This window comes from Coffea eugenioides, chromosome 3, assembly GCF_003713205.1.
Source record: "Coffea eugenioides isolate CCC68of chromosome 3, Ceug_1.0, whole genome shotgun sequence".
In the NCBI taxonomy this organism is placed as follows: domain Eukaryota; kingdom Viridiplantae; phylum Streptophyta; class Magnoliopsida; order Gentianales; family Rubiaceae; genus Coffea; species Coffea eugenioides.
Window position 1 is genome coordinate 43536155 of NC_040037.1, and position 18384 is coordinate 43554538.

An 18384-nucleotide genomic window follows, 5' to 3' on the forward strand; every position below is an offset into this window, starting at 1 on the left:
ATGCCAACAACATCTGGGCGATTCACCCTGTCCTCAGCGTATCAGGAGGTCAGACAAGTTAACAATAAGTCCATCATTTTCTCTCAAATATGGGGTTCCAACCTCCCGTTCAAGGTCTCTTTTTTCATGTTGCGTCTATTGAGAGGACGGCTACCGTTGGATGAGGTGTTATGCACGATAGGGTTCCGATTGCCGTCCAAATGCTTCTGTTGTGCTACGGCCGAGGCGGAGAAGATTGAATATGTCTTTTTCACTGGCCGACTAGCGCTGGAGGTTTGGGGTTTCTTCAATGCGACTTGTGGTGTCATTCCTCAGTCTCAAAATTTACGAGCATGCCTCCTGAGTTGGTGTCTACTAGCGACTACGTTGGAAGAGTGGCGGTTCGTGCTTGCCAGATTGCCCAGTTGGATATGCTGGAATATTTGGAAGGCGAGGAATAAAGCAGTTTTTGAGGGAGTTGTGCCTCAAAGTCAAGAGCTCTGCAAGGCAATCTTCAGGGATATCAAAGCAACGTTCGAGGTTCAGTTTTCACGAGTTGTAGATGCACGTGTTTTTCCGGAGATGTGTGATGCGATTGCAAAGCTTCCCTCCCCCAGATATGGGTTCACCGTTGTGGGATGGAAGCCAAGTGCAACTGGGCAGCCGACACTCAACACTGATGGGTGTTCCAAGGGGAACCTTGGCATGAGTGGTGGAGGTGGAGTAATTAGGGATTCCGACGGGCACCTAGTGTTTGCATTCTCAGCTTTCCTTGGTGAAGAAACCAGCTTACGGGCAGAGATTCTAGCGCTATTAATAGGACTCCGGTTGTGTGTAGAACGGGGAGTAGCCACACCTTTTGTTCAATCAGACTCTGCAGTCTTAGTAGGAGTTCTACAACGACGATTCCATTGCCCGTGGCATGTCCAGGCCGAGGTAGAGCAGATATGGCAAATGGTTACGGAGGTGGGCAGGTTTTCGCGCTGTGTTCGAGAGACGAACAAAGTAGCAGACGTATTGGCTAATGTGGGGGTCAGGCATGTCCAGGATCCGCTTAGAATTTATGACACCCTACAGGCGGCTCCGGGTTGACTAGGGGGACAATTCGACTTGATCAATTGGAAGTACCAGCTATTAGGAGAGGGAGGAGGGCTGTGAGAGGAGACATTTAGTTGTGACAGGGCAAAGTTTTCCTTGTGTTTCGAACTTTGTGTTTCCTATGTCTTGTATTCGGTTCTTTTTATGAATAAAAATTAGATTTTGTTAAAAAAAGATAAATAAATAGCTTATCACTTAATTTTGAGAGTAAGTTTTGTTTAGAAAATTCAGTGCCACTTAATTAATTCAGATATTCAATTTTTGGTTATTAAACTATCTGGATATGTTAAGATTTGATTCCATTAAGTTTAAATGCTGAATTAGGTTATCAAACAAGACCTAAGTCTTAAGGGCACCTTTTCGTGTGCGTATATTAGTATTGAATAAGAAACTTTAACACAAAACATAATAGAAAATGGAGCACAAGGATAGGTATAGAGTTTTATTTTGGGAATTTATTTATTTAAATTGCAACAAAAATTAAAGATGGAGAAACAGAAAGGATACCTTTTTTTTTTAATTTCACTATGATATTAGTTCATATGTATCTTTTCATATTATTACTCATGAATACAGTTATTACTATTGACGTGTGCGTCATATCGATTTTAATCCTTCGACATGGCCCTCTAGTTTGACCATTTCACTCCCAAGACTTAGCATAGCTTTAAATGCCATTATAAATTAGCTCTAGTAAAAACAGATTACTCTCTTACAAAGAAATTTCAATGTAAATATTGTATTGATTGATAATATATAAATATTGCTATAGGCGACCTATGATTTCGAAAGTATATTCTTATCCAGACTGGTGATCAAAACCGAACTCATCCAAACTAAATTCTATCCAAAAAAAAAAATAAAGCATAGCTTTTAAATTGGAGAGAATCTGCAATAGATCCCGTATGTATGTTTGTTTCATGGCACATCCATACACCGGGTCTATAATTTTTTTTTTTTAAAAAAAAGGAGAGAATTTTGATTTGTAAGCCCTTATCTAACAATCACACCCCACAATTAATTGCCAAAGCATTTCTCTCTTTTACTCTCAAACCCACCTGACAACAGACACAACTAAAAAAGAATTCACAAAGACGCAATGTCTATTACCGTACAAGTTAGAAAACCACCAGTATCTTTCCAACGACGGACGGAAGAAACAATAACTTTGTCTAGCTCAAGTTTCCCGTCCTATTGAGGTTTTCTATAGCCTAATATTTTTTTTTTTGGGAAAAATGTGGCTTTAGTTGACTTTGAACAGTTCTTTCCGATGTACACATTCCAACCATGCATACACCCAACCACCACATGGTTTTGAATACTTACCGACTGAAGATATACCGCCCAGGTACGTGAGTTGCTTAACTGGCAAATTGACCTTTGATTGATGCTCCTATTTTTGGGATAATTTCAGTTTGCATCCTTCAATTGTACTCAAGTTCTTATTTTGGTCTGTTAATTTTTAAAGTGGGATATTTTAATTACTAAAGTATAACATTTATCCCACTTAAACAAAATCTTTAATGGAAGTGGGACAAATTTCATACTTGAGTGGCGTAAATTTAATAACTAAGTGGGACACATTTTATAGTTTAGGAACTAAAATAAGATAAATTTTATCTTTTAAGAACTAATGGGGAATAATTTTATTCACATGGGACATGTTTATATTCTATGGACTAAATTGAGCAATGAATCTTCTATCCCACTTTCTGTGTCACTATTTATTTCACTTTCTATTATATTGCTATTTTTCCTTCATAAACATCATATTTTACTTTTTTTTTATTTCCTTAAAATCCAATAACTACTAACTGCGTAATATACAATTTAACAAACTCAAAAAATCAAAATGCATAAAAATGAAATTTTTTATGAATTTTCTGTTGTATTTTTTAATTTTCTATTATATATTGCTTTTTTGAGACTGCTACATTTAATTTTTAATCAGTTTATAGTAATTGGATCTTAAGAAAATAAAAAGAACTAAAATATAATATTTACAAAGGAGAAATAGTAATATAGTAAAAAGTGAAATAGATAGTGGCACAAGAAGTGAGACAAAAGATTGGTTGCAATTAAATTGAAACACCTTGAAATATAACGAAAGTGGAAGTTCATAACAAGTTAAGGATGCAAAGGAAAGTTAACCCTACATAATAATTTTAGGGCAAATTATACATTACCCCCTTGCAGTTTAGTGCTTATTTATATAATCTCCCTATGATTTTAAAAACTATATATAACCCTCTCATGGTTTGGATTAAATTGTCAATGTGATAAAATTTGCAATCCATAACGGAGTTAACTAAAATGTCAAAAATACCCCTATGTAAAATCGAGAATTATTTATTAACCATAGGATAGTTATGTACATATATTGAAAACCATAAGGGGGTTATATGGTAAAACACTAAACCATAAGGGAGCTATGTAGTAATATATAAAATCATGCGCGGTTAGAATATCATGCATATTATGTTTATATATTTTGGTTATTTCAACCATTTTAGTTTTTAAACAAGGGTAATTTCGATATTTTCATAGATTGCGTCACAGATGATTATTTCCGTCACTTTGACACTTTAATCCAAACTACGAGCGAGTTATATAGCTTTTAAAACTATAAGGGGACTATTTGAAAATTAGTTATACCACAGGGGGTAAAGTATAATTTGCCCATACTTTAATGAATTTGTCTTTTCAACGCATTGTGATTGTGAAGTATCTAGTAATTTACGGCATGCTGATTGCTGACTAATACAGCTTCAAAGAGGTTACAAGCACGGACAAAGTTTCCATTGTGCACAAATTAGGAAACCCAAAGAAAGAGAAAGACAGAAAGCAAAATAAAGAAGGCCGATTTAGAATTGGAAGAGGTCTTCAATGGCAGACACTGTTACGTCTCCTCTTCTCCAGCTTCTGTCTGTTTTTTTGTTTTTTTTTGTTTTATAGAAGCTTTTCAATGAAATGAAGTAATTACATAGGAGATCATGGATGAATGATTGTTTGGTTACTTACATTGAAAAAAGATGTATTTAACAAAATTGATAAAGAATTAATTTTACAATGTTTTCAAAAGATGAGTGCTCGTAGAGGACAATTATAATACATATGCAATATTACAATTATAATGCTCTTTGTGTTCTTTTTTATATTATAGTTTTTGCTCTGTAGAAGTTTTATTGCATTAAAATCTGACCCCACTTACTACAGAGTCTTGGTTTTGCCATTATTTCCACTCGTAAGACTTTTGCCACTAGAATGGTTAGCCAAAAAAGCAAAAAAAATAAATAAATAAATAAATTAGCCTTCTAATATCCCTTACACAAGTCAGAATAAAATGTTTATTCCTTTTTTCAATGTTTCATATAAGAAATCAGAATATATTGCTCTAGATTATCGTACAACATAACATGTCTTATTTGTTACTATTGAATTATTTGTGTATATACATAGATTTTGATATTTTTTTACTTTAAAAATAATCAAGAGTTAATATCAAAATACTTTAATTATTACATTAAATCAATTCCACCGTATAGATTGTTATTTTAATTTGTCGCATTCGTCATAGCAATAATAATTAGTAAGTATGAGTTACATGAAGTCAAGATTCATATTCACATTTCCAATTGCTCTCATTATCTGTACGAAATTCAATTATTCATATTCACGTTCACAACTTGGGTATGTTCGTTAGACCATATAGGTAGATTTTAACTAAACCTTGGATATAATCGCTCATAAGTTTTCTCAAATGTTTTGTACAAAATCAGGAACATTAGTTGAACCTAAAAATATTTGTAATTGATTCCTGCCTTTGATAATGCCAGGAAATTTCTTTGAAAACTTGAGAGATTTACATATGGGTTAATATTTGCCTTCTTGCGAATCCTCTCGTAAAAATGTGTATCTATATATATTGTAGTTTCACTGTTGATTTGGATAAAAGGTAATCCATTCCTTTTAATTAGTTTGAAACATGCGTCGAAGTGTTTGAAGTGTTGATCAATTGTTTCTAAGCCATTTCGATTGAGGTTGATAAATTGCTAGCCGTTAGAATGATGCAGAGGCGCGGTATCCTACGTGACTATCTAATCCAATAATGGTAAGAAAGGAAGGGAACGTGTGGAGAATATATGCAGATTTCACTGACCTCAACAAAGTCTGCCCTAAAGACTGCTATCCCTTGCTAAGGATTGATGCCCTTGTTGACCTGGCGACTGCCAATGAGGGCCTATGCTTCCTAGATGCCTTCAAGAGGTATCAACAAATCGGCATGAACAAAGAAAATCAAGAAAAAATCGCCTTCATCACTGATCGGGACGTTTTTTGTTACACTACTATTATATGCCATTTGGATTAAATACCAATGGGCCTATATATTAATGCCTCGTTAATAAACTCTTCTAATGCCAGATTGGCCTTTAACATGGAAGCCTACATAAACAATCCGTTGGTCAAGAGTAGGACTAAATTATTTCAGTTTTACTTGCCTTAAAAATTATGTTTTACTTAACGAACTTTAAGAAAAATGGAGAAAGGTAAGAGGCACTTTGACTTAGTAGAAACTTATTTGTCTAAATTGAGTCTTAATTATTTATTGAATTGTGAAGCCCACATCAACTTTTTTATTATTTGATGTTGACCCCAATATATTTATTTTAGAATGAGACGAAGATACAAACTATTACATGCATGTATGCATGCGTGCAAACATACATATATACATATATATATATACACACACACACGCTAGGGAGGAGACCCATGCAAAGCATGGGAGTTTATACCTGTGGTATTGTTAAATAATTTGGTAATGTTAGACAATTTGTTTTTATCTTAGGCAAGGCATACTATTAATGGTAGTAAAAAATGTCATACCATGTGTAGATAAAATATTGCATACTATTATAGTAGATAAGCAGTTGAGAGAATTATAAAAGTTTACGCAACCATAGTGAAGGGATAATAGACATAGTTGTAGTTCAAATTGAGGGTTGATGCTGAATAATTCTACTATTCAACCTCATATTGTTCGCATAGATAGATAGATAAAGTAGTAGTCCTGAGATGTAAGTATGTAAATAGCTAAGGTAGCAGTCTCGCAATCATTTCTATTGAAGAGTAGGTGATATAGGAATGAGAAAGGACACGATTAGATTTTTGCTTCTCTAGGTATGATGCTTCTTGTTTGGTGGCTGCACGCCTTCTGCAGAGTTTTGAGTTTTAGTAATTGTGGTCAGAGCTTCTGGAATGGGGCTGGGTTTTGTTGTTACTTTTGAAGACTTTTGTTTCATGAGTTCAACTAAATTCAATAAGAAAATAACATAGCATATGAATATAGAGACTTGTCTATTCAAATAGCAATTTTGATTCACACACACCAACTCATGCACTTAACTATTGAAATAAAAAAATTGCATCACCTGTAATATAGTTCTAAAGTTTGATCAATCACCTACAAACTTGTTAAAGATGCGACATAGTTGTAATCAATGCAATAAAATTGTAATCATATTTAAACAATAGATTGCATGCATCAAGTGAAAATACACAATTACGTTGTCCCTTGAGGAACAAAATGCAATCTAACGAGAAAATCTACCCACACTTCACCCACTGACAATAGTTATGAGAAAAGCTAATTCAAGAATTTTATTGTGCAAACAAAGCTATACAGTTCACAGAGCGAGAAGCACGAGTGAAAATGAACATATCTCTACAAATCTGACTCTAATGGTGTGAAATAGAAACATTTGAACCCACAATTTTATATATTAATGACTACCATTATTGCCACTTAGTTCAGAAACTAATCTACAAATGGTGGGGAAGATAGGGGTTTTCAGTTATAGTTGTAACATTGAGCTCAAATGATTCTTAATCTCCCACACTTTAATGAGTTATTCAACATGTTGTAATTACTGGTTCAAATGAGTGTGCTTTCCTGGAAGAACTCAATTAATGTTTCTTGAGTTTTAACAATGAAGAGTACAAAAGTTCCTACGGTTACAATTCACAAATTGTCTTCAAATGGTTCTTCTATTTTGGTCCATTAATATTGTCTTAAACACATTTAATTCAATCGGATGGTTTTACCCCAATTTACCCCACTTCCTTTCTGTCTTACCAATGTACTAAACGGGTAATTAAAAGGGCAAAACTATCACTAACAATACATAAGTACCATTTGCGAATGTAATCATCATCTCACAAAGGGCACTTTAGTAAACTCATACTCCAATAAGATAGGGGGTTTTCAGTTACAGTTGTAACATTGAGCTCAAATGATTCTTAATCTCCCACACTTTAATGAGCTATTCAACATGCTGCAATTACTGGTTCAAATGAGTGTGTTTTGTTGGAAGAACTCAATTAATGTTTCTTGAGTTTTAACAATGAAGGGTACAAAACTTCCTATGGTTACAATTCACAAATAGTTTTCAAATGGTTCTCCTACTTTGGCCCATTAATATTGTCTTAAACACATTTAATTCAATCGGATGGCTTTACCCCACATCCTGTTGTCTTACCACTGTACTAAACGGGTAGTTAAAAGGGTGAAACTGTCACCAACAACGCATAAGTACCATTTGCGAATGTAATCATCATCTCACAAAGGGCATTTTAGTAAACTCATACTCCAATAAGCATGGCCTACTTGTACTCTAAGGTGGATTACTTGTATGATGCTTATACAATCCCTAAATTGCCCCTTAAAATATCAGATGAAAATCACCCAACAGACAAACTACAACTCCTTTTTATATATATCTTACTATAAGATAAGCAAAGGTCCAAATACACTGTAGCAACTCCCCTTGCTGACACGTAGCACTATGGGTGAATTTTGAGATTTCTCTTTCATTTTCTCTATGGACTTGGCATTGTCTTGTGGACTTGGCATTGCTTTATAAGGTTGATTAGGGGAGTAAGGTCCTTTGCCTACGGTTATAAGGTTGAAATATTTTTAATAGAGTTTTCAAAGTCTAGATTTTGGAGAGATATAATTCAATTGGAGTATCATTTATATGATCATCTTGACTTATATTTGACAAATTAACTTAAGTTTTAATCGGATTACAACGTTATTATCATTATTATTATTTGAATTTATATTTATATTTATTTCAATATGAATTATCATTTAAAGTTATATTTGACAAATCAAGTTGCATTTGTTAAAAATCATCGAATTGCATGAATTTTTTCAAATTGTTATATTCTTTGACATTTTGTTATTTTGTTAATGTAACAAAAAATTTATTTAAAAATAATTTCATCCTATTATGAAGAAAAAGATTATTATCGCTGCTTAATGTATAGTGTGCATTTTTCTGTTTCTAATTTATTTTAATTTGTTCACAGCATTTGACTTTATGATCATATATTTTTGTTATCAATTATATTTTAATTCATTTATACCTTAATATGTGTTTTTTATTACAATTAATTTTTTTGCTTAATCAAACGAATGCATTAACCTCTAAATGAGAAAAACATGTGCATCTCTATTACATTTCATTAAAATGCTCTTTGTTGTTGATTTTATGGTAACCATTAGATTTGTATTTTTTCCTAATTTTCTATGCTGTTAGATTATTAAATTATTCAAAAAATCTTATTTATTATAAGTTATAATTTGGAGAGAAAAATGTTTTTCCAAACTTATTGCATTATTTGATTATTCAACAAGTCAGCTTACAAATTATTTGGTTCTTCGATTTTTCCTCTGCTTTACTTGTAATAAGTCATAAGTCAAATAATGCAATCATTTTTCAACTACTCAACTTTTTCTCAATTATCTAACCGGATTAGATTAGATGCTTACATTTTTCTTCAAAATTAGATTGTCCTTCACAAGAAAGTCTACTTTTTGGTGAATTATCAATTGTACTTAATTTGTTTATAACCATTAGATTGAAAGATAAAGTACTAGCTTAGTTTAACTTTCATAAACTTCCTTTTTAGAAGAAATTATTATCAACAAACTAACGTTGAATAGTATAGTACATACCCTTAGATACATTACCAACCTTTATTGTGCTTCATTTCCTTCTTGTTTTATTTCCTTCTCGTTCTCACATAGCAGAGAGAAAGCTTCCTTCACTTTCTTGTTTTCTCACATTTGGTAATACAATTTTTTCTTAGTTTTTACTTCAACAAATCTATGCATTGATATCTTACTGTAGTAACATATACTTTCTTTTGCATGTTTTGTGTTTTCCTTTTGCAACATTACATTCAATTCTCAGGATTTTTGCTTTGTCTATCACTTTACTCCAAGTTAATCACTTCACTTATTTTATTTAGCACCAGTTAAATCTGTATAAATCAACTGGAATTGCCATCAAACATAATATACACATTTTCTATCTATTTTATTTTATTTTATTTATGCATTAATACTTGCTTTTTATTACAACAAATTTTTTCCCTTTGTTAACCAGCAATGCATTACGATACTCTTTATAATATATTTACACATCACACTCAATTCATAAAACAATCTTTCAAATTTTGTTACCTTAAAAATTTAGGGCGGGCATTGGCTGTGCGTAGCACAGTTAGTTAGCCTTACTAGTATAGGATATACACACATATGTGTGTGTATATATATATGTGTGTGTGTGTGTATGTGTAGTGTAGTTTTTAAAAATTTAGTGGGGCCCTTTGAACCACTCTGAACCTGTGTTTCAAAACTCGAACCGGACCGGCCGGTTCGATCGGTTGGACCAGGAACCGGCCAAGTTTCCGGTCCGAGTCATGCTTAAAAACCGGGTAAGTAAAAACCCGGTCAAAAACCGGGTTTGATCGGATTTGACTGGAAAAAATCAGATTTTTTCGGTTCAAACAGCATTTAAAAAAAAAATTCAAACTTTTTCAATATTATGTTTTGACCCCTAGATTGTTAAAAATTATTAATATATCTCAAATATATCATACTTTATCAATATTTTCTTAAAGTTTGGTATTATTTTTCAATTAAGTCCATAATTTTAATTCTAAACTTGTTAATGCTCATTAAATAATATAAATTGTTACTTGACTGTTCTAATTTATTTGTATTTTCTGGTTAAATATATTTAAAACATCAAATATATATGAATATACATTTATTAATATTTACATGTTATTAGGTATTTTACATATAATATTTTAATTTTTAAATAATTTTTATTTTTGACGTCATCCGGTTCAACCCCTATCGAATCCGGTTGAACCCATTGACCCCTGACCCCTGAGCTTGACCAAGTCGATACCCGGTCCGGTTCTGAAAACATAGCTCCGAACAGCATAGCTACGCTAGTGAGTGAAAATACCCTTCCGTCCTAGACATACCCGCATGCCAAATAAGTGGATAGAGGATATCAACTATTGTTCAAGGTTTGTTTTATTTTCTGGCCTTGTTATCTAGGAATCGTCGACTATGAGGGAGAATTGATGTTGGGCACCGTGATTGGTGCTATCGTCGGAGAAAAGAGTGGGTACCGAAACAGCGATTTGTCTACGTAGTAAAGACTGATTCAACGTTTAGCCGCTGAACATTTCAATATTTTGTCTACCTAGTTTTTGGTTAATACTAAATTCTTCCTATTCTAGGAAAATTATTAACCATTCCTTTTAAATTCATTCAATTGAAATCCTTCATTGAATTCAGATCCTCCTTCCTTGGAAAATTCTTAACCGAACAAGGTATCTAGAGTGTATGGATTTCAAAACCATTCATTTTAAATTCATTCAATTGAAATCCGCCATTAAATTCAAATCCTCCTATTGAAACGAAACGGACACTTAAGAGTGCCAATGGTATACAGTCCGAATAATATATAATCTCCCTTCATTGTTTTCCTCCATCGAAACGAATGATTGAAATCACGAAGTCGGCAACCATTTTCATTGGTTAATGGGTTTTCAGAACGACATAAGTTGTTGGACCGGCAATGTAAAAATTGTTTGATTTAGGAACCATTATGAGAAAAGATGACAACGATTACTTCTTTGTTTTTTATTTTTTCCTTGTATATTGTGGATTGAGAACTTGTACCAACTGGCTTTAATTAAACAAATTACACTGGATATGGACAGCAGATGACGCTTGACCGACTTTTAAAGTCAAGTGTTCTCAATGTTAAAACAATGTTTTTAAACCAAACCCAGCCAGTAAACCAATCAGTTGACTGGTTCTCGTGATTATCCATCTGATCGCTCTAGTCAAGTGATTCATTTACTTTCTCAAAATCAAGTCATATTTCTTGCAAATTTGTAAAACTATAAAAAACAACGATATTATATCAAATAATACTGTAATGTTATACATGATATGCAGTTTAAATTTGTACATGTGATGTGCATTAAAGTACTGAAATTACTACAGGAAATATGTGTGTATACATATACATATATATATATATGTATATATATTAAGCACTAAATTTAAAAAAATATGGTGTAAGTGAAAAGAAGTATGTTCACTATATTGATAAATAATGTCCATCATTCGATCCGGATCAGAAGCCTCACAAGTTAAAAAATTTTCAATTCAGATCAATTGGTGTAAAACCTACATCTACTGGTGTAAACTCGGACTTTTAGCATAACCACCAAATTAATTGTGTGAGTTGACAAATAGAAGTTTACTCTGAAATAATAAAAGTTCACACCAGAATTTATAGGTTCTACACTAACCGATTTGAACTGAAAATTTTACTTGTGAGGCCCTATTCGATCCATTCCGATGACTTCTCATAGCATGCATGATGCAGTATTATTATTGTTATCGTTAATACACTTTATCAATTTTATATCGTCATTTATCCAAGAGTGGGAATAGTTGAATGCTTATCATATGTAGGGATCATGATCATATTAATATTCAAATAATTACATTATATCCGAAAATAGCTGAAGGACAAGTTACTCTACAAGTACATATGGATGATCATGGAATTCAAGATAATCTAGGATGTAGTTAGGCCTGTTCAAGTTTATTTGATTATTTTAATAAATTTGAAATTTTGTTTAAATTTGGTTTATTTATTTGTTGAATCGAGTTTAAATAAGTTTTTTTTTTATTGAATTTGAATGTTATCGAATATAAAACGTTGTTCAATCTTGGTCTGACTAATTGATGAACCAAACTTGAATGAACTTTTATCAAGTCGAGTTCAATTTGAATATTGAGTAGTTTGATTTATCTTTCAGCCCTAGATGTAGTATCAATAACATTTTATCAATCGTAAAAGGATGAAAAAGCCTTGCTCGGGAAATCCTCCTTGAACCTATGTTTTTAAACTTGGATTGGAAGACAAACCGGTGCAGCTCAAGGGTCAAGGGTCAAGCGGTCCGGCTGGTTGAACCAGAATTTAAAAATTGGGTGAAGTCAGCAGAATGTCATAAATATATTAGTAAAATTTTAATTAGTTAACATACAAAATATTATGTAAGTACTTACTAATATGATGAAAAATGTTACTTTTGTGTTTTTGTCACCTTTGACGATATTATTGATTCTAGATCTTTTAAATTTATTTCCAATTTTGATATTTATAAAACTTCAAATACACATTGGTGACTCTGAAACTAAGTTATTAAGACAAAATTGTAGAAATATGAAATATAAGGACGCAAATACAAATAACAAAAAGTTTGTCGGAGTTTTTATAGTTATATGAAACATCTATGGGCTAAGATCAAATACTGAAGAAGTTTTGAACACTACTATAAAAGTTTTATCTTTTATAACCTAATTGATCTCGTTTCCGTTGCCGGTGCGCTGTGCCTCCAGACGTTTATATACTCAAGAATCATTTGTCATATTGCTTTTTCTTTTCTAACAAATATCAACTATTATTTTGTTTCAAAATGAATATGCCCTCATATATATAGTGTGTGGCTAACATGCGATGAATTTCTGTCCCTTTTGACCAAGCAAATAAATCGAATGGCTCGATTGATGACTTTTAGAAATTTAGTCCGTTAATTGACAAAAAAAAGTATAATAGGCTAAATGAGATTTTGAAAAAATGAAGAACTGGTGGCACAATTTATCTATTGTTTAAATTTATGATGAAAAAAGAAGCCGAATATAAGAAAAAAGAATTGTAACATAGAAACATAAAGAACTGGATAAGTTTGCATTCCATCTATCTATCTATTATCTATTACCCTATAAAAAGTATGATAAGTGTGGTGTGTAAAAGCGCAAGTAAAAGTTGATCTTAGTTTTTGATATACCAAAATTGCCCTCAACACTAATAAATAGACAAATTGCATTGCATTTCCTTAATTGACAAAAAAAGTATAATAGGCTAAATGAGATTTTGAAAAAATTAAGAACTGGTGGCACAATTTATCTATTTGTTTAAATTTATGATGAAAAAGAAGCTGAATATAAGAAAAAAGAATTGTAACATAGAAACATAAAGAACAGGATAAGTTTGCATTCCATCTATCTATCTATTATCTATTACGCTATAAAAAGTATGATGAGTGTTGGTGTGTAAAAGCGTAAGTAAAAGTTGATCTTAGTTTTTGATATACCAAAATTGCCCTCAACACTAATAAATAGACAAATTGCATTTCATTTCCTTAATAAGTAATAAGAATTACGCTAACAATTACAAAGAAACATTCCGTAAGTTATGGTGAATTAAACTCAAAAAAAGAACAATCAATTCATTGCATTTCATCAATAATTAATATCAATTATGGCAATAGTTACAAGAATGAAAAACATTCCCATTAGTTATGATGAATTAAATAAAAAATGAAGAAACAAATTATAAAAAAAATGGTGAATCTTAGTGGTTATAGTGTAAGCAAAAAAATAATATTAGTTTTTGTGATGCTAAAATTATACTCCTCTCTAATAAATGGATAAATTGCATTTCATTTCATTAATAAATAATATCAAACATGCTAGTAGTTATAAAAATGAAAGATTTCTTACCTTTTTATTTACCAAAAAAAAAAAAGAAGAAGGAATTTTATTTGCAAAATATCCAAATTCAAACATGAAACAAAACATAACAAATTGATACCATGAGTTACTCAAAAAGTACCACAAGTTTTTTTACTTTTTGGATACAAATAAATTGAAGGTGTGTTTGATCAAATTGAAATATGAAAACTGAAGTCTGAAATCTGAAATCTGAAATTTTAAGTCTAAATTCTTTAAATTATTGAATTGTTAAGTATTAAATCTAATACATTTGAGTGCATATCATATTCAGTGATAAATAAATAGTTTATCACTTAATTTTGAGAGTAAATTTTGTCTAGAAAATTCAGTCCCAATTAATTAATTCAGATATTTAATTTTTTGTTATCAAACGGTCTGAATATGTTAAGATCTGATTCCATTAAATTCAAATGCTGAATTGGGTTATCAAACAGAGCCTAAGTCTTAAGAGTAGCTTTTAGTATGCATATATTAGTATTGAATAAGAAACTTTAACACAAAATATAATAGGAAATGGAGCACGAGGGTAGGTATAGAGTTTTATTTTGGGAATTTATTTATTTAAATTGCAAAAAAATTAAATTTAATGAACTTTATTAATTGTATTCTTTTAACAACTGTTGCATTAAACTACAATTAATGAATATTATATACATCAATGCCAATCATAACAATAACTATAAAGGTGAAACATCTCTTTGAGTTATGGTGAATTAGACCAAAAAAATATATTTTTAATAAAATATCCAATTTCAAAGAGTAGTTCAAAGTTGAATAAAAATATATCCAAGTTCAATTTGTCTATCAAGTAATAAAGAATCTTAATGCTTATAATTTTAATCGTATAAAATCTATAATCATAAAGTATGTCATCAATGAGAAATACAAATAAGTTTCACAAAATCAAAACATTTCTCTTCAAAGTTAAGCTATTTAAATTCAAACAATGGAATTTCAATATATTTAAATACTATTATAAGAACTATAGCACTATAGATCATTTTACAATCCACCATTAGCAAAATAATAATAATAATAATAATAATAATAATAGCTCACTAAAACTAATAAAACATTCATAGAATGAGTTAAAGGAGAACAGCGAATTATTCAACAAGTTAAAATTTTTAATTCAAATTACATAAAGTAGAACATTCAGGTCATCCAAATTTAACGAAAAGACAAAAACATTGATACTATTACAAAATAAAAGTGCTCTTGGGACATATGTTTTATTAATTGTGCATTTGTGTTGGTCTGGACAAACCAAGTTAAAAAATATATAAAATAATATAATTATTAAATATCACTTTTTTTTTTTTGTCTCCATGACATTTATTCCTTCAAAACAATTGATCTTCCAAACATTTTAAAGAAAAAACTTAAAAGTATCATGTTCACGTGCAAAGCGCGTGATCCATTATTACTAATAGTAAAAAGGCGCAGCAAGCTTTTCTCAAGAAGAGGAAACAAGCTATAAGATTAAAGCATTTATGACCAAAACTTTCTACTGCTTTGTTTTGCCCCCTTACTATTTTGGATAATAAGTATGGATTGTCCCACAAACATTTTCTAATTTGTATTTGCAGCCTTCGTTTATACACCCGTCAATTGGAAACGGATTCTAAGAATTTTTTATTTTAAGAAGTGGGAGAATCAAAGATGGAGAAACAAAAGGGATACCTTTTTTTTTTTTAAAATTTCACTATGATAATAGGAATACAGTTATTAACGTATGCGTCATATCGATTCGAATCCTTCGCCATGCCCTCTAGTTTGACCATATCACTCCCAAGTAGAGGTACTATCAAGCCGAGTCGAGCTCGAGTAGCACCATACTCGAGCTCGAATTTGATCAGAATCAGTGCTACTCAAGTTCGAGCTCGACCTCGAACGAGTAAATAAATTTAGATTCGAACTCAACTCGTTTGAGCTCGATTAAGCTCGAGTAAATATCAAGCCCGATCTACTCGAGCTCGAGCTCGAGTTTTGAAATAAACTTATAAATTTTTTTTCAAAATATATAATATAAATATAATATAAATATAATATGAAAACTCGATTAAACTCGTCGAGCACTCGAGTATTTATTTTTGGAGCTCGAATTCGACTCATTGAATGTAACGAGATTTGACTGAGCTCGAGCCAAGCTTTTCACCAAGCTGCTCGCGAGTACTTGATTGCACCCCTACTCTCAAGTCTTAGCATAGCTTTAAAGGCCAATACAAATTAGCTCGAGTAAAAACAGATTACTTTCTTACAAAGAAATTCCAATGTAAATATTGTATTGATTGACAATATGTAAAAATCATTATAAGCAATCTATGTTTTGGAAGCATATTCTAATCCACACCGGTGATCAAAGTCAAACTCATTCAAGCTAAATTCTAAAAAAAAAAAAATCATAGCTTTTAAATTGGAGAGAATCTATAATAGATCCCGTATGTATGTTTGTTTCATGGCACATCTATACACCGGGTCTATATTTTTTGTTAAAAAAAAAGGAGAGAATTTTGATTTGTAAGACCTTATCTAACGATCACACTCCACAATTAATTGCCAAAGCATCTCTCTTTTTCTCTCAAACCCACCTGACAATAGATACAACTGAAAAAGAATTCACAAAGAAGCAAAGTCCATTACCGTACAACTATAAAAACCACCAGTATCTTTCCAACGACTGACGGAAGAAACAATAACTTTGTCTAGCTCAAGTTTCCCGTCCTATTGAGGTCTTTAGCCTTATTATTTTTTTTTTTGGGAAAAAAATGTAGCTTTAGTTGACTTTGAACAGTTCTTTTCCATGTACATATTCCAACTATGCATACACCCAACTACCACATGGTTTTTAATATTTTACCGATTGAAGATATACCGCCCAGGTACGTGAGTTGCTTAACTGGCAAATTGACCTTTGGGTTAATTTCAGTTTGCATCCTTCAATTGTACTCAAATTCTTATTTTGGTCTGTTAATTTTTAAAGTGGGATACTTTAATTATTAAAGTATAACATTTATCCCACTTAAAACAAAATCGTTAATGGAAGTGGGATAAATTCATAATTGACTGCCATAAACTTGATAACTAAGTGGGACACATTTTATATTTTAGGAACTAAAATGAGATAAATTTTACATTTTAAGAATTAATGGGGAATAATTCTATTCACATGGGACATGTTTATATTCTATGGACTAAATTGAGCAACCAATCTTCTATCTTACTTTCTGTGCGACTATCTATTTTACTTTCTATTATATTACTATTTTTCCTTCATAGATATCATATTTTAGTTTTTTTTTATTTCCTTAACCTCCAATAACTACTAACTGAGTAATATACAAAATTTAACAAACTCAAAACATCAAAATGCATAAAAAAATGAAATTTTTTATGAATTTTCTGTTGTATTTTTAATTTTCTATTATATATTGCTTTTTTGAGACTGTTATATTTAATTTTTAATCAATTTATAGTATTTGGATTTTAAGAAAATAAAAAGAACAAAAATATGATATTTACAAAGGAAAAATAGTAATATAGTAAAAAGTGAAATAGATAGTGGCACAAAAAGTGGACAAAAGATCGATTGCAAATAAATTGTAACACCTTGAAATATAACAAAAGTGGAAGTTCATAACAAGTTAAGGATGCAAAGGAAAGTTAACCCTACATAATAATTTTAGGGCAAATTATACTTTACCCCTCCTGTGGTTTAGTGTTTATTTATATATTCTCCCTATGGTTTTAAAAGTTATACATAACCCTCTCATGGTTTGAATTAAACTGTCAATGTGATGAAATTTGCAGTCCACAACGGAGTCAACTAAAATGTCAGAAATACCCTTATGTAAAGTTGAAAATTATTTATTAACTACAAGACGGTTATGTATATATATTGAAAACCATAAGGAGTTTATACGGTAAAACACTAAACCATAAGGGGGTTATATGGTAAAATATAAAATCATACAGGATTAGAATATCATGCATATTATGTTTATATATTTTGGTCACTTCAACCATTTTAATTTTTAAACAAGGGTAATTTCGATATTTTCATAGATTCCGTTATAGATGATTATTTCCGTCACTTTGACACTTTAATCCAAACTATGAGAGGGTTATATATAGCTTTTAAAACTATAAGAGGATTATGTAAAAATTAGTTATACCACAGGGGGTAAAGTGTAATTGGCCCATAATTTAATGAATTTGTCTTTTCAACGCATTGTGATTGTGAAGTATCTAGTAATTTACGGCATGCTGATTGCTGACTAATACAGCTTCAAAGAGGTTACAAGCATGGACAAAGTTTCCATTGTGCACAAATTAAG

General features: G+C 31.2%; 1 protein-coding gene across 1 annotated transcript; it reads left to right on the plus strand.

Annotated features, from left to right (window-relative positions):
- On the plus strand, positions 1-1071 carry LOC113766694. Its single transcript, XM_027310859.1, has one exon. The coding sequence runs from the start codon at positions 1-3 to the stop codon at positions 1069-1071; it is 1071 nt and encodes a 356-aa protein (XP_027166660.1).
- Positions 1072-18384: the final 17313 nt, after the last annotated feature.

Excerpts from the sequence above, each read along its gene's own strand:
- LOC113766694 (XM_027310859.1), top strand. The coding sequence starts at position 1 with ATGCCAACAACATCTGGGCGATTCACCCTGTCCTCAGCGTATCAGGAG.